This window comes from Dysidea avara, chromosome 2 (genome assembly GCF_963678975.1).
Source record: "Dysidea avara chromosome 2, odDysAvar1.4, whole genome shotgun sequence".
Taxonomy (NCBI): domain Eukaryota; kingdom Metazoa; phylum Porifera; class Demospongiae; order Dictyoceratida; family Dysideidae; genus Dysidea; species Dysidea avara.
This window is the reverse complement of record NC_089273.1, coordinates 39,322,225-39,343,004: the sequence shown is the minus strand read 5'-3', so window position 1 is coordinate 39,343,004 and position 20,780 is coordinate 39,322,225. Positions and strand designations below refer to the sequence as shown.

The 20,780-nt window shown below is 39.2% G+C and overlaps 4 protein-coding genes and 1 long non-coding RNA gene across 5 annotated transcripts; 2 read left to right on the top strand and 3 right to left on the bottom strand.

Moving 5' to 3' along the window:
* Positions 1-974: 974 nt before the first annotated feature.
* On the bottom strand, positions 975-3,905 carry LOC136248082 (uncharacterized). Its single transcript, XM_066039896.1, has one exon. The coding sequence runs from the start codon at positions 3,903-3,905 to the stop codon at positions 975-977; it is 2,931 nt and encodes a 976-aa protein (XP_065895968.1).
* A 48-nt stretch (positions 3,906-3,953) lies between these two features.
* Positions 3,954-7,286, bottom strand: LOC136248081 (uncharacterized). Its single transcript, XM_066039895.1, has 5 exons — positions 7,261-7,286; positions 5,709-6,425; positions 4,936-5,634; positions 4,495-4,777; positions 3,954-4,394 (listed from the first exon to the last, which is right to left on the bottom strand). The coding sequence occupies exons 1-5, from the start codon at positions 7,284-7,286 to the stop codon at positions 3,954-3,956; spliced, it is 2,166 nt and encodes a 721-aa protein (XP_065895967.1).
* Positions 7,287-7,384: 98 nt separating this feature from the next.
* On the top strand, positions 7,385-9,306 carry LOC136248079 (uncharacterized). Its single transcript, XM_066039894.1, has 2 exons — positions 7,385-7,919; positions 8,438-9,306. Exons 1-2 carry the CDS (start codon positions 7,385-7,387, stop codon positions 9,304-9,306), a joined length of 1,404 nt encoding a protein of 467 aa, XP_065895966.1.
* Positions 9,307-9,997: 691 nt separating this feature from the next.
* LOC136245077 (uncharacterized) lies at positions 9,998-11,183 on the bottom strand. The gene is made up of 3 exons (XR_010695733.1): positions 10,956-11,183; positions 10,499-10,906; positions 9,998-10,442 (listed from the first exon to the last, which is right to left on the bottom strand). It is a non-coding gene; the product is annotated as an uncharacterized lncRNA (long non-coding RNA).
* Positions 11,184-16,645: 5,462 nt separating this feature from the next.
* On the top strand, positions 16,646-17,587 carry LOC136245068 (uncharacterized). The gene is made up of 2 exons (XM_066036579.1): positions 16,646-16,790; positions 16,854-17,587. Exons 1-2 carry the CDS (start codon positions 16,722-16,724, stop codon positions 17,454-17,456), a joined length of 672 nt encoding a protein of 223 aa, XP_065892651.1. The 5' UTR covers positions 16,646-16,721; the 3' UTR covers positions 17,457-17,587.
* The last annotated feature ends 3,193 nt before the right edge of the window (positions 17,588-20,780 follow it).

Here is a 20,780-nt window from a genome sequence, read left to right as displayed (position 1 = left end):
GGTCCAGTCACATATATTGAACACAGGGGCAGAGTTATTTGAAGCACACTCAAGAGATAGGTGATGATGCATCTGTGCTCCTGTACTTACATGCATTTTATGTTGTACATTATCTGTTGCACTGCAATGCCTCTTCTCATTGTTCAAAATACTTGACACTTTTTCTTGTTGGTAAGTTGAGGTTCTCTTGTAGCTTCGTACAGCTTCTTTGCTACGATGTCCAGTCCTTTCCATTATTTGTTGTTCACCCACATCATGTTTGTACAGCCTGGTTGTAGTAGTAGCTCTAAGTGAGTGGTTAGTATAGTATCCCACTATTCCAGCACTTTTGCACATTCTACCAATTGTTTTTTTTTAAATTTAGTGTACATGACCAACTGGTGTAGTGGAATACCACAAATCTTTACTTGGGTTTTTAAGTGGTTAGAGATAAAAGCTATTAGATGGTGATTCAGGTGGACAATGGCTGTTGTAGACCTTATAAAGTAGAACAAAACATCCTTTTGGACTTTCCAAGTTTGCATGGTGCATAACAATTTGTGACCAGATTTTACAAAACTGATCCAAATCACACATCAGGCAAAATCAAACTAACACCACCAGCGGATAGATACACTATCATACTAGTAGTTTTGACACTCAGTACCACTCAAACTACTCGAGGCTTGTTTCAACAGACATCTTTTCTGGGGTGTGTGTAGAGCTCGAATGGCGGCTTTATGCCTTGTGAAGGACCTGGTTTGGCAAGAATCAGTGGTTTACTGGTGGAAAGCCTGATAATGTTTGTAGTCAATTTAATAACAAGTCATTAAATCTATCACTGACAACTCGACTATGAACACGAGGCAGCGACACGTGATCACTTCTGATTCTTAATAATGCACAGCAATTACACCACACTCCCCCCGTTGACCATCAGTCAACTTAAACGGTAGCTAATAAATTGCTAAGTACAACATAATATAATGGATACTTTATATACTGTCAGTTAGTTCTGATATCCAGTTACCTACACACTGTCTAGCCTTCACAGCAGCTGCTCTAATGGGTCGAGTATGTCCAGCACTTTCCTTACTCTGTTCAGCTGGGGTAGCCTCCGCATCAGGAATTGTCTTCTGTAAGTTAACGTTCGGATCAACTTCTAGCAGATACAAACAGGAAATAGGATGTCTAAGGGTAGATTGTTTGCCGTTCACGACAGTTGTCAGAGTAGCTCCTCGTGTGTGTCCATCTGATCCTACAATGACATCATTAACTCTACCAAGTTTCCACAGAGTACGTGGCTGATTTTCATCCTGAATCAATACCACTTCACCCGGAATGGGTGCTCTGGGAACACCACCAGTGTCTGTTTGCAAGCATCTCTCCCTCAGTTGGAGAAGGTATTTATTGTGCCATCTATCCCAGAATTCTGCTAGAGCTTGCTTAAGAGTACTCACTCGAGTCTGAAAGTCTTGTTGATCAATTGTAAAGTCTAAATCATCATTGTCAACAGCAACTGATCCATCTGGTAGTCCTAAAATACGGTGTCCAGTCAACAGGTGGGAGGGTGTGAGAGGCTCTTCAAGGTCTTCACTGGAGAAATAAGAAATAGGTCTTGAATTAATGATAGCCTCCACTTCTGTCAACAATTCATCATAAGTCAGCTTGGCCTTGCCAACTGCTTTCTTGAGACATCGCTTCACAGACTGCACCATTCTTTCGAAGAAGCCGCCCCGCCACGGTGTCTTCTCAAGGTTGAATACCCACTTGATTTTCATGCCTGCAGTGTATTGCTGTTCATCTGGACTCATCAATACATTGTCAATTAGCTGTGCGGCAGACACGAAGGTTTTCGTATTGTCCGATACCATTTGTATTGGTACACCTCTTCTGGAAGTAAATCGCTTGAATGATCGAAGAAATGTCTGCGCAGTCATGTCTGGGACCAACTCTAAATGTACCGCATGAGTAACACAACAAGTGTACAAGGTGACCCACTCTTTACTGTTCTCTGATCCATCTGATGCCTTGACATAGAGGGGGCCAGCAAAATCAACACCACTGTAAGCAAATGGGGGTTCCTCTCTTACACGGTATTCTGGCAGTGGGGGAGGGGGTACTGCTTGATAGTGGGGTCCTTCAAGTTTACAGCAGGTCACACACCGATGCAAAATCTTTCGCACAAACTGTCTGCCACGGACAAACCAGTACTTCGTTCGAACTTCCGTTAGTACATCCTTCACTACACCATGCCCAGTTCTCTCATGGGCCTGCTCTATTATTAACATGGCAAAATGATGTTGCTTAGGCAATATGATTGGGTGCTTCTTGCTGAAAGAAATGTCTGCCTTAGTTAGCCGTCCACCACACCTCCAAGTGTCATCCTTGTCACAAAATAACTGTAACTGAGACTTCCACAATTCAAACTTAGGTTTATTCATCAAGTGTCGTTGGCAGTCTGCAACCCAAGTCATTTCTGCCTTAGCCATGTCCTGAGCAGTGACAGTCCAGTCAACAGCACAGCCGTACCTTGTGAGGGACTTAAAACACATGACAAACTTGTGTACATGTACTGTTACCCTCAATAGCCTCTGAAGCTTGCTGAATTGCTGGCAGTTGATCACTGTGCCAATAGTTGGACTGGCTGTAGACACCACAAGGCTATGGCTGATGATGATGTCTTTCCCCTTCAGTTCTGCTGCACATTCCACTGGCATGTCAATCTCTTTTCTCTGTTGCTTCAATGACATCTTAGGCAACCACTGTGGGCCATGTAGCCAAGCCTGATTACATTCCAGTTCTCTAGGGGAGATACCACGTGAAGGAAGATCAGCTGGGTTGTCCTTTCCTGGACAGTGGGACACATGTGGGACTGGCACAAGCTTATGGATTTCTGTAACACAGTTGTGCACAAATTGTTTCCATTCTTTGCTTTCACCCTGGACCCAGAACAATGCAACCTTAGAGTCTGTAAAACACAGGCCAATCTGAGCCCTGACTATTGCCTCAAGTGCCGATCTGACGTGTATTATGAGCCTTGCAAGTAGAAGGCAAGACAATAACTCTAGCCTAGGTATAGTCATCTGGACAAGTGGGGCCACCCTTGTTTTAGACACAACAAATTGTACTGAACCCAAAACAGTGTCATACATATACACAACAGCAGCATAGGCTAACTTGGAAGCATCACAAAAGCCATACAAAACACAATCTTCAACAGTGCCTGTCGTAATGTAACACCTTGGTACAGATATGACTACACTTTCAAAGTTTGACACTAAACACTTCCATTTACACAACAACTCACTTGGGAGAGGTTCATCCCAGTCTACCTTGGCCTTAAATAACTCTTGAAAGAAAACTTTCAGGGTGATTGTCACTGGGGACAGGAATCCCAGCGGATTGTTAACCCGTGAGAAGAAGCCCACTACATTCCTCTTAGTTGGTTCCAATGTTCTTAATGAATTGGCTATTGTGATGATGTCAAATATTAACGTATCACTGACTGGGTTCCAACTGACTCCTAGGATCTTCTGACTGTCAGATGTTTCCTTGCTAAAAAGTGTGCTAGTGTAGGTAGTGTTCTCTTCAACAACATTACTACTACTGGTCGCCACAGGCTGGGGATGACCTGGATTCTCTCTATGTTCGATGATCTTCTCCTGTAAGAGGACAGAGTTTGTCACAAATTTCCTAAGGTTGAAGCCCCCTTCTGCGAACAATCTAGTGGAAACAGCATAGAGCTGATAGGCCTCATCCTCACTATCTGCACCACATGTTAGATCATCGACATACATAGAATGCTTCAGTGTGTGCACTAGATGTGGAAGCTTATCTTGATACTTGTCCAGGTGATGGCTGATGGTTGCATTAAGAAGAAAGGGACTCGAGGATACCCCAAATACCACTCTGGTAAATCTCATCTCTTGGATGACTGCTGATGACTTCTCTACGTCATCTACCCACAGGAATCATAGGGCGTTCCGGTCCTCCTTACGAACTGACACCATCAGAAATGCCTTCTCTACATCAGCAATCAGCGCTATTCTAAAGGTCCAGAATCTAATGATAATGTCCAGAATGTTCTGGTCAAACTTGGGCCCAGAAAATAGACAGTTGTTTAAAGAGGGGCCTCCAGATCGTGCTGAAGCATCATATACTATCTGTAATTTACTTGTTTGCTTGTCTTTGTGGACAACCGCATGATGGGAAAGATAGTGCACATGTTCTTCAATATTCAGTGGCTCATCAGCAACCTTCTCAATAATGCCTTGCCGCAACTGGTCTTGTATGACTGCATGATATTCCCTTCTGACTTCTGGATTATGACGGAGTCTGGTCATTAGCCCCTCAAGTTGTCTCTTGGCTAGTCCAAAGTTGCTAGGCAGCTTCTTCTGTAATGGCCTCACTGACTTCATAATGACCATTATTCAATTCAATGGTATTCTTAAATTCTTCGTAAACTGAGGGCTCGTTCTGTTTAATGCCTAGCGACTCCAGCTCCCAAAATACCTTGAGGGAATCATCCAACGAGCTACGTGAATCAGAGGGATAAGTTACGCTGGTATGAAGTGAGTGACTGATAGGTAGATAAGAGTGATTACTAGCAAAGGTGCCACCAACAGGACCAGATAGTACCCATCCCAGATGAGTATGAATTGCAGTAGGTCCACTGTCTCCGTGTATGACCTTCCCAGTCACTAATTGCCAATAATGATCTGAGCCAATCAAGGCATCAATCTGAAGCTCATCTCTGACCCTGGAAAAGTCTGCTAACTCGAGGTTCGAAAGATGACTATAGTGCTGCTTAGTGTATGTAACTGGTTGACAGGATAGCGGCTCGCATATACGTATAAGAGGCACAGTTGAAACAGAAAACAAATATGACTTCCCTCCTTGAGCATGATAGCTGCTAAAACAAGCTCTGCAGTTTGCGCCCTGGTGGTCTCTGACCCGAATGTTCTGGTGTTGACCACTTCAGTTTGTCCTGCCACCAACCCCAGTGCTTCCTTGACTCTCTCAGTAATATAAGATCGTTGACTCCCCCCGTCAAACATGAGTCTGATGTTCATCCCACAGGCTGGATTATCTAGCTTGTGAATATATTCCTGGGCTGTCTGCAATACCGGCGTGTCGGCATTAACACAATATAACCCTGTGGTGGTTGAAGAGGTTTGGACTTCTGAGGTTGGTGGAGGTCGACTGGAAGGAATACTGAATTGGGTACGGTTGTCTACAGACTGAGGTTTGCTATCATGGCCTTTACAGAGGCTAGTGTGATGTCGGCCACTATAGAGGGAGCATGAAATCAGTGAGCGATAGTCTCGACTCATATGGTGCCTTTTCAGGCAAATAAAGCATCTTCCAGCTTTCCTCAAGATAGCTTTCCTCTGTGTGACATCTGTGACAATCTTGCATGATACCAAGGAGTGAGTCTGTCGGCAATAACAACACCTTGGCTTACCATCGCCAGCCATCATTGCTGTGATGGTGGATGGTCCTGAACCTGTTCCATGTGCATGTGAACCCAGTTGAATAAACGCTCTCTCCCGAGCACTAATTTCTTTCCCAACTATTTCCATTATCTGATCAACACGCCATTCATCTTCACCAACCTCCCTACTGACAATCAAACGAAATTCTTGTGGTAGTCTATTCATGAATAGTGAAGAAAATAAGTTACCATAAGAGTCAAGTGGTACATTTAGTGACTTTAAGCTGCATACTTGAAACTCAGTTTTATCGTATAAACGTCGTAAAGCCTTGATGTTACTGACTCCAGTTCCAGCAAGGTGTCCATGTGTCGGGCTATGATTAACGATTTGTTACCAAACCTCTTGGTCAGGGTATCGATAGCCTGAGCATAATTGGGTCCAGTTATCTTTAATCCAGCTATAGCTGCATAAGCAGGACCTTCTAACAGTGACGACAAATACTGGAACTTGTCTACAGTAGTCAAGGTTGGATTCAGGTGGATTGAGGATTCAAAGGAGCTCCAGAAAATCTCCCACTTCGTAAGGTTTCCATTGAACCTTTTCGATTCAAGTTTTGGAAGCTTGACTTTGGAGCTACTTGCCTCGGTAACTTCATGGTGAGTGACTGGTGCAAGGACAGCACTAGTTACGACAGTGGTTGCACCAGAGTCAACTGTTGTTACCGTATGCTCAGTGGGTGGAGGTGCATTGGTGGTTGTGACTACATCACCACCAGAAATAGGGTCCAAATCTGTTGTAGTAGTACTGGTCCGTGAGACACTATGTGTAGTACTGGTCGGTGAGACACTAAGTGTAGATGGAGGAATAATAGAACTAGATTCCTTCGCACTAATTTGGCGTTCTAAACGAAAAACAAACTGCTGGATCCGCTCTATAAATTGATCCGCTTGTTCTATTTCGTCTTCTATATTGTCATTCTCTATTATTGCGAGGATCTCCTCATCTAACCTACGTAGCTTATCTAACTTTTCAGTTAATGAAAGCTTACATTGCCTTAGTCAGTCGAGCGATGGTCCATCGTCGATAGCACACTCCCCTTCCAGTCGGCGCATAAACCTTGTAGCAGACGATTTATGGCCTGCTCGCACCTTCTTAGTTCTTGCGAGGGCTTCGGACATTGTCTGTGGGGTCTGCTACTACGGTCGAGTCCGTCAACTGGGAATCTGATAATTGTTCTAATTAATTCCCACTGCTGTAGCTATCCTAGGTTCGTATCTGATTATCTAGAAGAGAAAAACAACGAAATACACGTCCAAAACACACAATTCACTAGCCTGAGGTGGTACCATATAACCCGGTACCAAGGTGTTCACGTTTGTGGTTAAGAAACGTCTGGCTAGTGACGGTACTCGGTGGATCTCTCTTCTGACTCGTCAATACGTCGGCTGTCACTAGTTCTCACTCCGGCTCGAAGGACTATGTAGTCGATTTAATAACAAGCCATTAAACCCATTTCCGAAGACTCGACTACAAACACGAGGCAGCGACACGTGATCACTTCTGATTCTTAATAATGCACAGCAACTACACCACAATGTTGGCCAGACGTTTTCCTGTGGATTCTACTACATATCACAGGGGCGGATCCAGGAGCTGGCTAGGGGAGGGGAACAAACAGGGTAAGTTGTAGGTGGTTGCATGCATGGGGAGAACCATATCAAGTGTACCGTTTAAGTAGGACTAATATCTTCGATTGTGGTATGCGTAGTGATTTTATTCCTCTCCTTAAACTTATCGTGAAATTCGTTGTGAAACTAGAGAAGAAAGAAGCTACAACTCTCACAGCGAATCTTGAAGTTGTCTCGTCATTTTGTGAGCAGAGAAATGTCGTCAGATGCCATTTCAACTCCCCAGAGTCCAAAATTATTATCTCTAAAGCGTCCTAGGTCCAAAGAAGGCTCTAATCAATGTGGAAAAAGTCTAAAAGAAACACTACTTGTCCTATATGTGATGAAACTATCAAAGAGCCCACTAAGCACAGAAAGGGTGACGATTCCATCTACTGTGAAGGCTATTGTGACGCCTGGATCCATCGCAGATGCGCGGGCTTATCAGCAGCGACCCTTGCTGTACTTGGTGAAGCTGGAGAAGACCAGACATTCTTTTGTCTGTACTGTGAATTACAAGCACACAAAGCCGAAATAGAGAACTTAATGTCAACGATTACTGAACTCCAAACCTGTCTCTTTGATTTAAAGCGCAAGATAGATGCTACTCAACAGTTACTGCAGACATCAAAGTCTCAAACATCTGTTCCTTCAAACACTACAGCTAAAGAAACACACGAAATCCTTAACCAAAGCATGGACAATGCTGAGGGAAAATTCAATGTTGTAGTGTATGGCATTCCTGAGTGCCCTCAGAAAACCAATCGCCAACTCCGCACAAAGCAAGACTTGGAAAATGTAATTGATGCTATGTCCAAAGCTGACAATGAATTGAGTCAAATGATATAAAAGACCTCTATCGTCTTGGAAAATACGATCACAAAAGCCAGCGTCCAAGACCCTTACTTATCAAATTCCTTCGTTCAAATGTGGCACTTGACATTTTAAGCTCAAAGAACAAACTAGAAGCTCCTATATACATAAAACCAGACCTGACTCCATTTGAACGCCAAAAAGAACGCCTACTACTCAAAGAAAGAAGATCTTTAATTGATAATGGCACTGAGCGAAGAAATATTAAAATGAGAAATGATTCCCTGTATGTAAACAACAAGCTCCACTGCAAAGTAAGCACAGATGGTAATAAATTAGAGTTCATGTCAAAATCTGTTCAACCAACTGTCAATGCTCCCACTACAAGCATGGAGTCCTCCTGACTCCCTGCTTCTACAAACTCTAATACAGTAATTTTAAGTGATTTAAAACTATCTATTGCAAATTTTTGTAGTGTTGTGAACAAACAAGTCCAGCTTGAAACCTTTTTAATCAACAATGACATTGACATTGTTATAGGAACAGAGTCGCACCTTACTGAAACTATTCAAAATTCAGAAATATTTCCAAACAACTTTCATACTTACAGGAAAGACAGAAACAACTATGGTGGCGGTGTATTTGTTTCAGTCAAGAACACTGTTCACTCCTCACAAATAGATACTGACTCACCTATTGAAATTGTGTGGACGTATGTTCATGTTGGCATGAACAATGATGTAATCGTTGGTTCTTTTTATTGTCCTCCCCACTCAACTGACACAGTACTTGATGACTTGCAATCCTCTGTAAATGCAATAAAGCAGAAATACCCTCGTATCCGAGTCATTCTTGGTGGTGACTTCAACTGCCCAGGCATTGACTGGGAACACGGTACTCTAACAGAGTCATATGTGCCATGTCACTTTCGTGAAAAACTCATTACTGTAGCTGAAGACACCCAGATGTCTCAACTAGTCACTTTTCCAACTAGACGTAACAATACATTAGATTTATGCTTCACCACTCACCCAGATTCTGTGTTATCTTGCGAGCCAGTTCCTGGTTTTAGTGATCATGATGCAGTCATATTATCTATCCAAACTCCGACACGTATGATTAAACAACATCCCCGGACCATCTACCTCTACAAGTCAGCTGACTGGGATACAATCAGAGAAAAACTGTCAGAACTATCACATATTTACTTTGAGTTAAATAACTCTACACCTCAAAACCTAGATGAAAACTGGATGTTCTTTGCACAAAACCTACAACAAATCATTAAGGATCATACTCCTACCAAATTATTAAGCACAAGGACTCATTTACCATGGATGTCTACTACCTTAAAGCGATTAATACGAAAAAAGCAGAGTATACAACCGAGCCCGGCACCACCATCGTGAAAACGATTCGTTAGAATATAAATCATTGCAGAAGGAGGTGGATCATAAACTTAAACATCAACACAAATCTTATGTAACAAACCTGATTTCAGCATCCAATAATAAAAAGCCATTGTGGCATTACTTAAAAACTCGAAAACAAGGAAACTGTGGCATTAGCACCTTAAAAGATCCACAAAGTAGCCATACCGTGACAGATCCATTCGATAAAGCCAACATCTTAAACCAACATTTTAAATCTGTATTTACAACTGAGGATACCTCCACCATCCCTGATAAAGGTCCATCTCTATTTCCATCTTTGCCAATGTTTGAGATTACTGAACAAGGAGTCTACAACTTATTAGCCAACTGTGATTCATCCAAATCTCCTGGACCAGATTCCATTCATCCATACGTACTGAAAACTACAGCAACCGAAATCTCTCCTATATTAACTCATATCTTTAAACAATCATTAGAGTCTGGTACTGTTCCATCGGAATGGAAACATGCCTATGTTACTCCAATATTTAAAAAAGGCACAAAATCTGACCCAAGAAACTATCGTCCTATTTCACTCACATCTGTAGTCTGCAAAACAATGGAACATATTTTAGTAAGCCAAATTATGAAGCATTTAGAGGACCACAACATCCTATCAGAAAACCAGTTTGGTTTCAGATCCAAACACTCCTGTGAGTCTCAACTATTCATTACCATTGATGATATTACTAAACACATGGACAACAACCACCAAGTTGATGCTGCAATATTAGACTTCTCCAAAGCATTCGATAAAGTAGCACATTCAAGACTCCTATACAAATTAGAATATTATGGAATTAGAGGGAACATGTTACATTGGCTGAAATCATTTCTCCACGGTCGAACACAACAAGTTGTAGTGGAAGGCTCCAAATCATCTATTTGTGAAGTGACATCTGGTGTCCCTCAGGGGTCTGTACTTGGCCCTGTACTGTTCTTAATTTATATCAATGACATTGCTTTGAACATCAAAAGTGAAATACGACTGTTTGCAGATGATATATTACTCTACAAAGTTATAGCAACACCAAATGACCATCACATTCTGCAGAATGATTTAAATTCTTTAACCAAATGGGCAAGCGACTGGCTGATGGAGTTCAATATTCCTAAATGTAACATTTTACAAATAACATTACATCACAACAAAAGTAGCTTTACGTACAAAATGTCCAACATTCCACTCAATACAGTATTGGAACATAACTATCTAGGTATCCGTCTTCATCACAGATTATCCTGGAACCCCCATATCAACTATATTTGCAGCAAGGCTAACCAACTTCTTGGCTTCCTAAAAAGGATCTTGCACACTGCACCAATAGAAATTAAAGACCACCTATACAAACAACTACTACTACCATCCATTGAGTATTGTTCAGCCATCTGGGATCCCTACAACAATACAAGTATATACAAACTTGAAATGATCCAGCATCGGGCTGCTCGTTTTGTTCTGAACAAACCGTGGTTCAGATCTAGTGAGCAACAACACGACAGTATAACAGATATGCTGACATAGCTTGAATGGCCTAGTCTCCAAGACAGAAGGACAATGACTCGACTTACTTTGCTATTTAAAATTTTGAGAAGGTTAATAGTCATACCTGATCATTGTATACCTCTATCAGTTCCAGTATCATACACTCGTTCCAACCACCCCCTCAAGCTATTTCACTTACCAACAAGAATCGATGTTTACAAATACTCTTTCTTACCACGAACAATTATTCAATGGAACCAACTACCTATCTCTGATATTGACAAGATTGACATTGACACTTTTAAGAACAATCTGATTGGTATTGTATGTACTTGTAATGAACATTAGCGTGTTGCCCCTGGTGGGCTTTGCTAATTAAAAAATAATAAATAATAAAAAATAATAGTAGGGATCGTGGTGAATGTTTCGCGCGCCGCCAATTTTTCCGCCTTTAAAAATCACCCTAGAGATATCTTACGAGACGAAAGCCACCTTTACGGAATAGTACTAGTCCATATAATACATAAAACAGCATTAAATATAACGAAACACTTACAGGTGGCCGATATAAAATTTTTAAAAATCGCCAAAATCTCCCAAATTTAGCACAACTTCCTCACTCACTGACCACATTCGCAAGCCTAGAGCCCAAACGAAGCAGCGCACGGTCACCATATTACGCTACAACAACAAGCCCACCGGTAGGATGTGCCTTTTGGGGTTCCGACTAGTGTACGCCCTGTGCGCCTTGTCTTTTCTTTTATCTTCAATCAGGCTGCTTGTCTTCTTCTTCGTCCAACGAAACCATATCGAGGCGTTAATTTTCCATATCAACACTTTCTTTAAGCAGCATAATAGACGCCACAAAATTATTTAAGGTGCTTAGAATACGCTACTGTAGCTACGGAGGTACCAGTACTCCACGATAGGCCACAAAATCACGCCCGTTCTTTATTCTACGTATATCGATCTATGGATTGAGACCACGCCCCTTTTACGCTAGCTGTGTGCTTGTCCAAAAAGGGCTCGGAAAAAGGTGTGTTCATCGTGGTTTCGATCGAATATTAGACTAGAGTATCTCGAATCAGCCTACTAATTTGAAGGTGTGTGGTCAAAACCACGATGAACACACCCTTTTTCGAGCCCTTTTGGACAAGCACACATCTTTTGCAAGCTGACTCGAGATACTCTAATACAGCAGTCACCCTAATAGAACAGTCACACGTTTATAACTAGCTGTATGCTTTAACAGAAAAAACTAAACAAACTAGTACATTAAAAATTTTGAATTTAAATATGAAGTAGGGATCCAAGCGATAAAAAGTAGTGAAACAAGAGATGAACAATGGTAGTTATTAGGGGAAATCCCTACTTTGGCATGGTATAACAATTATTTTGTGTTCATTGCCAAAGTAGGGATTTCCCACTGAGCTGTGCTGTAATAACTAGTCTACCATTGTTCATCTCTTGTTTCACTAATTTTTATCGCTTGGATCCCTACTTCATTTTTAAATTCAAAATTTTTAATATACTAGTTCTCTATAGTTCAGTGCTGCTTTTTTAAAAGCAGCTAATAATCACCTCTTAGTGGTGTCTCATTGTTGATATTTGCCATTTTGGCCTTTTCAGATGGTTGTGAAGTCTTAAAACTGTTTAAAAGGCTCTGAATGTCTTAAATAACAGCAACACTATAATTATTTTTAAAGGCGCTTAGTACGCACGAAGGTGCTAGGTGACTATTTTACAGTTAGTTTGACTTCGGTTCGCTTTGGCCTCAGGTGAATTTGTAATAAATGCTAGTAAAATGTGCATATTTTCATAATTTTTAAATTGATCTCGGTTGGCCTGACAAAATTTACTAGCTGTTTTAATCAGAAGCATGGCTGGCTCCTCCACAAGGTGGAGAGGGGGGGGGGGGGGGGCATTTGCCCCAAATGCCCCATCCTGGATCCGCCATTGATATCAACCACTAAGGAGGCAGCACGGCCCTGTAATCTCGTGTCTGGGCTCCAATCGTGGTCTACATCCATTTCGAGGTCTAACCCTTGCCCACCCTCCACCCCTTTGTGAGCACTCGTGATACTACTTCGCTCATCCAACAGTTCAGATTTTCTATCATATTTGGTGGGAAATTCTACAAGTAGCTACAAGTACTGGAAGTGGTCTGAAAGGTAACAGATTGATGCATCTTTGGTGTAAGTTTCATACGCGTGCTTGCTATCCTTGGAGAGTTATGCTGGCTTGAATTCTTCAAAACCGTTTATCTCGAAACTTCTAATGTGTGATTTGGATCGTTTTTCTAAAATTCAGTCACAATATTTGTGACTGAATTTGACAAAACAAGGCTTTCACACACATCCAATTTTCTGACTTTAACCAACTGTAACTTGACTGTTCAGCAAGCTATTGGCCTAAAACTTTCTCAAAGTCCTTTCATAGCATAGTACAGTACAATTCCAGATCAAAATTTGAAACTAATGGCATACTCCTACATTGAGTTATGGTACTTCAAAGTCATAAAAGTGGATGTGTGTGGAAACTTTGTTTTGTCAAATTCAGTCACATTTGTTTATTTTTCTACCTTTCAGTCCACTGGGATTGTTTTTTGAGACATCTTCTTTATACAGTAGGCCTGATACAATGTATACAATGGTATCAGGCCCTTAGTAGCGCCCTCACTGCACTCGTGCGCTACAGCCTTGGGCCTTCAGGTTTATAAATTCTGTAGACTCCACATTGTATCCGTATAACTATTATGTAGATTCAGTCTGACACATATGGCTTCCAAGTTTACTAGTGAAGACAATTTCTGATAAGATATTTTGTTGTTGACTACGAGGAGAACTGCACCACCATGGGATTGGCGATTAAGACAAAACAGAGTATAATTGATGGGTAAAATTTCATTACCAAATATACTGTCAGAGAGCCAAATTAGATCAAATGACTGAGTAAACTACAGATTGGAATTTTTTGGAACAATACTTCTTGAATTGGTATAGAAAAAGACATTAAACAAGAGGTAAATGTATCAACTTCCATTGCGGAATTGTTACTGGAAGTATTTGAGGCTTCATTCTGAGTTTAGGTATAATGGTTGCAACAATCATTTCACCATATATAGTGTTTATCACCACTAATTTTAATGCGTTTTCTATCAGTTCCTGAACTAATCAAGCTACAATGTTCCTTTAGTAGTAATTGCTCTCTCAGGCCAGGTTTGATTTGCATGCCTTCAAGGATTTTAGATCTATTGTATAAGATGTGTTTACGTCAAAAGCGTGAGATAATTTCACAAGTAAAGATCTTGGTTTAGTTCTAGTCATGACAAGTTGAACATTCCCAGATGTAAGCAGTCCCTAATAGAATGTTCAGTGATGTCATTATTTGCTTTCTTCACTATGTGGACACAAGAATCAATGTCTGACTTGGTACAAGCACTCATTGGAGTGCCACTGGGATTCTCGTTGATGCCATAAACCACGACATTGAATTTACGATCTGCAGAATTGTCAGACACAGCTGCTATTTTGTTAATAGGAAGCTTAAGCTGGCTGTTTGTAATAGTCTGAGAGTCTCTGCTAGTGTTGGTTCCCCCGTGCTTTGTAAAGCCATTGACTGGGTAGCCGTGGTGTAGTCCTTGAATTGTTTATTGAACTGTTTGAGGTGTGAGTTAAGGTCAGTGAAAATTTTAGACAGATTTTCTTCAATAATATTCACTTTTGTAGCAATTGAATTTTCCTGTATGTCATCATTTAATTTGAAAGCTACTTCAGTATTGGGCTGACAGACTTTATAGAAAAACTTGACACATGAGATTATGCTACAGAGTACCTATAATCTCTAATCAAGGAGTGCCACCCCTGAGGACTGTGTAATGGGTTGAACATAGCTGAAAGCAAAATGTATTAACCACTTCAATTTTGAGTTAGTGATTGATAGCTGGGGTGTGTGCTCAGACAAAAACATTAACTATGGTGTGTTATGTGCTGGTTTACTAATCATAATGATGTTACAAAAAAGTAAAAAAACAAGTATAGGGAAAAATTTGGAAAGTTAAGTTCAATTAGGGATCATGGTGACCTCCTTTGTTTCCCTACATTTTTCTATTATCCCAAATCAAACTTAAAATTCCTAATTAATTTTTTCCTTGTACTTGTGTGTATATGTTTATGTAGACATTAAGCCAGTTGACTCCTACATTCAAAATTTATTGATTTTCTTATCATTATTGCTGTGTATTTCATTACATGAGTGCCATTGACAGTTGTTTTACCTCTTCACTGAGACGTGTGCAATCTTGGGCATGGCCCTGTGAAAATTGTATTTTGGGTACAGGAAAAGTGAATGCAAAACCAACGTGTGCTCTATTGCAAAAGCTGGTCATATCTCACCACAATACAGGTATTTTTAGTACTTTTGTAATAACTTACTTCATAATAACAATACCCACATTTCCTGCATTTAAAAAAATCTTAGCATACAGCAATTTCAGTTTTTTCCCCCTTAAAATGGTATTTTATTGTGCACAAGTGATTTTATAGGAGACCATGCCTTAGATTGTACAGTATATAATTGCAAACCATCATCCCTTTACCTATCATACAATAATGGTAATACCTTACAATAGGGATGATGGAGGTTTCAGCTTTCTTGCAATTGCCTAAAAATATCACCAAAAAGTAAGCTTCACTTTTCCTGTATAACAGAGCTCATAACACCACCCAAATGTTTGTATTAAATTTTATTTATCTTAAACGAAATCACCACTTCACATTTTACTAATTGATAGTTGCCATTAGTCAGCATTTGTTCAGTCATAATTTCTGTTGCAACTGGATTGAATGCAGAGGTGCTTAATTCTTGTACTGTTCATTGTTTTTAATGCTGGACAACAGATAAAACATAGCTAAAAATGAAATGGAATGGTCACATCACTTTTCAATAATTATTGATAGTTGGGGTGCATGTTTAGTCACTCAATGAACTTTTGTAATGTGTCTGACACCTATGATGAGGTATGCAATGTAATAAATTGTTTTATTTCAAAAAAGTAGAGATACTGAAGTGCAAGGAAAATTAATAAGAAATTTTACAGATCATAAAACAACGAAAGATGAAACAAGGGAGGTCATCCACATCTGCAGCTATGTTAATGGACATTTTTAACCCTATTTCATTCATGGTTCTACTAAGCTGATATAGCTGAAGTAGGAATTGAACATCCTCTAGTAATTATAGCTGCAAGGGTTGATGATCTCCCTTGTTTCATTGCTTTATATATTTCTATATGATCCCTATTCAAATGTAAAAATTCTAATTGTTTATTGCACTTGCCTTTATAGTGCAGCAGATTATGTGGTAACTGCCGGCAAGTCAGTGTGTTACACGCTTTTATGTAATACACTAGCTATTTTCAGGCATTGTTACACAATTTGCTACAGTATATAAACTACACATTACCTAGGGTGTGCACAACATGATTATCAAACTACTGACTATGGATCAAAAGCTACTGACATTTTTAAAGTTTCTTCTATGGAATGTACTAATGAAGTAATAATATCATTGCTACATCATATATATCTTCACTAACTAAACTGTTTCATCTCATGCTGTACATATACATTGATGTGTACAATTAATGTGTTATGTAGTAGTATGTGACAATGTGCTTAGTACTTACAACTGAAAATTATAATTCAGAAGTCTCTCATAATATAAAATAGTATTCATGTCACATATTTATTTATAAAGCTTGTGTCAAAAGGAAATAAATTATTAATAATCCAAACTAATAATCTAGCTGCATGTGCCCACACACATCCTATGCTTATAAAAGTTGCAATCCAAAATTACATAAGTCAGTCTTTCCAACTGCTAAGGTCTCCCTTTACTCCACAAGATGTTAAAGGTGGCTATTACTACAGTGTTGTTGATGGTAACTTGTTCATATGCTAAAGCTGATGATAAGGTAACTGAAAATGTCTAGCTATTTGTATATACTTTCCTATGCAAGTTTATTACTAATGTTTAGGCAGCATATTATCATCAACTGATGACCCCTTACTGGTTAAGCAAACATGCTGAAATATCTGGATCATATACTGTGCGTCCTGATTCCCTTGATTTCCCTTCTGGTGGCATCAGTTATCAACGCCTTATAAGAGTTCAGCTGGTACCACCGAAAACTTTGTCTAAGGAAGATGATGTTACTGTAACGATTACTGTTGCAATGGATACCATATATGCTGATGCCAATGACCACGATCCTTATTTTGGGATAAGTGATGGAAAAACCTTTGTTGGCTTTATTACACCTGACAACAATCACTATAGTGCTGCACCCTGCTATCGTGTTGAAGGGTTAAGCACTGATGATAGGATTACTAGCATCTCAAGATCTAATTCTGGTGTTCCCAGAGCAACAGGTGCACAAAGCTACTCCAGTGAAGTAAAGATGCATATTAAACCAACTGAGAAGTGGGGTTCCTGCCACACAGAACATGATGAAGGACACATTGCTATAGCTCAATATTCCTATAAACTGGATATAGACAAAGGCCTGTACTTCGATATGCATCGTGAAAATACCAATGAAAGTTATCAGATTGAGTACATACTAGTTGAAGTGTATTAAAAACTGTGGTTGGCTAAGACTGAAGTTTAACAGTTGATAATTATAGCATACTAACAGCTGTGTTTGTAGCTACAATATTTGAACTTGGTAACTTGTAAAATTTTGATTTACATTAATTTTGTTGACACAAACTATACAACTATAGGTTAGCTACACTCTATTTTGATACTGCAAGTATGCTACAGTAGCATCACATTAAAAAATTTGCACACGTGATGTGTAAATGTAACTAGTTGGCAAAATGCTCTAAGATAGAGACTGTATAATATATCATCTATATTATACCAACTATCACTAGAATCATGTGCTTTACAGCAGTAGGGGTGCAGTTTATTTTATTTGTAAGGCCTTACAGCACAATTGCTGAAGGTCTGCAGGGCGACTGTTCCTACAACCTGTTAAAGATTAAGCATGCTTGAAATTGAGAAAAAGTCTATTGTTATCCAATCTATGCTCAAATGCTTGGAGAAGTCTTCCAGCAAAGCGAGCATCAATAAAGCATCAATTCAAAATGAAAGACTAGCTATGTAAATTGGCACATGTCTTATGATGATTTAAGATTTAATGCAAGTGTGCTGTATGATGTACTATCACCTTATAATTACATCAAAACATGTGCTGAGTGAAAGGAAGGGATTACTTTTATACATTCTGTGTACTTTTACTAGACACCTCTACTCCACTTGTTTCTGTTCATTGCAGTTGTTCATACTGTGTTTAGTTCAATTAGAAATAGCTAGCACCTCTGAAAATCGCCTGCAGTAGGCTACTCATGTTGCACAAAGACCACGCTAGCCCACCCATTATTTCACCAGTTAACAAAGTTCAGTGCACAGGAAAATAGCTTCAGTGAAGCGATTACTGCAAGGTACACCAGCAGCTTGATAAACAGACTTTGTACCATGTAACACATGAAGCCAATGACCTGTTAGGAACAAGCCCTTGATTAATACTACAGTTATTAAAGGAATGAAGAATAACTGGCCTACAAGGCACTTATAATTTCTAGCCATTGTACAAGGAACCGCCATGATTGCAGGACAGAGAAAGAGTGATCTAGGCTATTTGAGACTAGGTACTGTGACTTGCAAAGGTATCTAGTACAAGGATAGAATGTAAAACATTATAAAGTATGTAAAATTCTGAAAAATTCCAGAAAATGTAGAGTATACATACTGATGGATCCTTGGGTCCCTGGGTCCTTGGATCCTTGGTCCCTGGGTCTACTGTTTATACCTATCTATATAACACAGAGTTGTTTAATAATTGCTACATTGGTTATGCCTGTGTTAAAGCACTAGTATGAAAATCCAACTATAGGGAAATAAAATAATATCAACAGTATAAATAGATGACAACACATAATTAGCACTTCTAAATTTATTTTTATATTGGTCCATAAAAACATTTTTAGCAAAAATGTACATGTATAATCAGTTTGCCATAATTGTGGCACTTTTTGGGGGGATTTATTTCATTCTTTGAAGAGACGACTGTTCCTCTATATTACAAAAACACAAAGTTTTGACAATTCACTTACAATTTGAATTTTTGAATTCCATCTTGAGTTATTCATAAACTATTATGTAATACTAATATTGAAGCATTTTGACTCGTCAAAATCCTTGGTTATCCAATTTTTCTCTTGTCAAACTTTTGTACTGTAGCTATGATAAAATGTGTACTGTTTGAACCACTGTTGAAGATTATTGTGACTAGCATGGATGGATGGTAATGCATATGGCATGATGCTAGAGTGCACAGGCCTAATATAATTTAATTGTTATTATTTCAATTAAACTTCATGATCAATGTGGAGAAGATAACGAACAGCGAGTACAATTAGTACATCTATCCACATGAGATCATTATCGCAGTGCTATGTAGCTAGCTGTAAGTTTATTATTTCTAGACTACTAGCTACTGTACAAATCCCTAAACCTGTGCTGTTTAAGAGACAAAATAGTATTTGTACATAGAATTTAAGCAAAGTTAATATCATTGATGCTAACATAATTAACTCAGAAAGGTGTATTTCAACTTTAGCATTTGTCATAAAAACACATAAAGGCTTGTTAATTATGTACTCTTTCTCTGTAGTGATTTACAGACAGTTACTGAAATCCTGTACAGAGAGTCAGAGTTTGGACATTAAAGTTTTGATCAAGTAATGCAAAAGATCTGACGATGACTTGATCCCAGCCAAATTTCAATTTAGGCAATTGCCTATAATATGTAGCTAAGCCATACGGCCTGGGATTCCAAATTCTGTGTCAATTTTAAATGCTTTATAAGCCACCATCACAATTTCTCATACCATACAACAGATATTGATGAAAGTAAAATTTGACACATTCACAATTAATCAGCTTTGATAAATTAAAATTTGAGAAATCACATATCTAAACAATTGACTTTTGAGGTTAAAATTTCCTGTCTACAGAGATAGTAGCACATATTTATAATTAATACTTGAGATTTTATTTTTATTCAGGACCATCAAAACATTTTAAGCAAAAAGTATAAACAGTTTGCCATAATTATGACACAATTTGTTGGGGGATTTTAGACCATGCTTGAAAGAGATGACTGTTCCTCTCAGGGACCACAGGTTATGCAATCCTAAGGATCCAATACTATAGCACAAAAGTTAGTCAGGAAAAGGTTTGTCAATTCACTTGTAATTCGTCAAAGTTCTTCTTGAGTTTTTCTGTAACACAAATATTGAAGCATTTTTACTCATCCATATGCATTTATCAAAGTTTTCCCTTGTCACACTTTTGTGCTGTATAATATGTGACCTGGTCTATGAAAAGGGTTCTTATAGCCCTTTCAATTGCATGCACTTGACAATCTGTAACTTGACTTGTGAATGTGGTATCACCCTGAACTTGGGTCCCCTTATACCCCTAACATAGCACTATGGCTTGGTGTAATATGAAGATGATAGGTTGAAAACACGAGGAGTTATAATTAGTCAAACTTGACAATTTGGAAAGGCTATAAGACCCCTTTTCACAGACCGGGTAACATATGGTAAGTAAATATCACTTGGAATGTTTGAAGAATATTGCAACTGGCATGGATGGATGGTAACACATTATGGCATGATGGCCAGAGTAGCTAGAGTGCTGAACTCTCTACTGGGCAAATTGTTTGTAGTGGGACTTTCCACTGGGTGACCTGTTTGTAGCTGAACTCTCTACAGGTGAGTCGAGGTGACTTGATTCTAGCTGATCTTTCTACACGGTTGCTTGTTTGTATGAACTCTCCACAGGGTGATTTGTTTGTAGTTGAATTCTCTATTGGATGACTTGTTTGTAG

Bases quoted from the DNA above. Each gene is read 5' to 3' on its own strand.
- LOC136248082 (XM_066039896.1), bottom strand. From the start codon at position 3,905: ATGAGATTTACCAGAGTGGTATTTGGGGTATCCTCGAGTCCCTTTCTT.
- LOC136248081 (XM_066039895.1), bottom strand. From the start codon at position 7,286: ATGACGAGACAACTTCAAGATTCGCT. The intron at 6,426-7,260 runs GTGAGAGTTGTA...TAAGCTACGTAG, and splicing joins AGACAACTTCAAGATTCGCT to GTTAGATGAGGAGATCCTCG. The intron at 4,778-4,935 runs GTCAGAGACCAC...GCAGCACTATAG, and splicing joins GTCAACACCAGAACATTCGG to TCATCTTTCGAACCTCGAGT.
- LOC136248079 (XM_066039894.1), top strand. From the start codon at position 7,385: ATGTGGAAAAAGTCTAAAAGAAACACTACTTGTCCTATATGTGATGAA. The intron at 7,920-8,437 runs GTCAAATGATAT...ACATTGTTATAG, and splicing joins CAAAGCTGACAATGAATTGA to GAACAGAGTCGCACCTTACT.
- LOC136245068 (XM_066036579.1), top strand. From the start codon at position 16,722: ATGTTAAAGGTGGCTATTACTACAGTGTTGTTGATGGTAACTTGTTCA. The intron at 16,791-16,853 runs GTAACTGAAAAT...ACTAATGTTTAG, and splicing joins ATGCTAAAGCTGATGATAAG to GCAGCATATTATCATCAACT.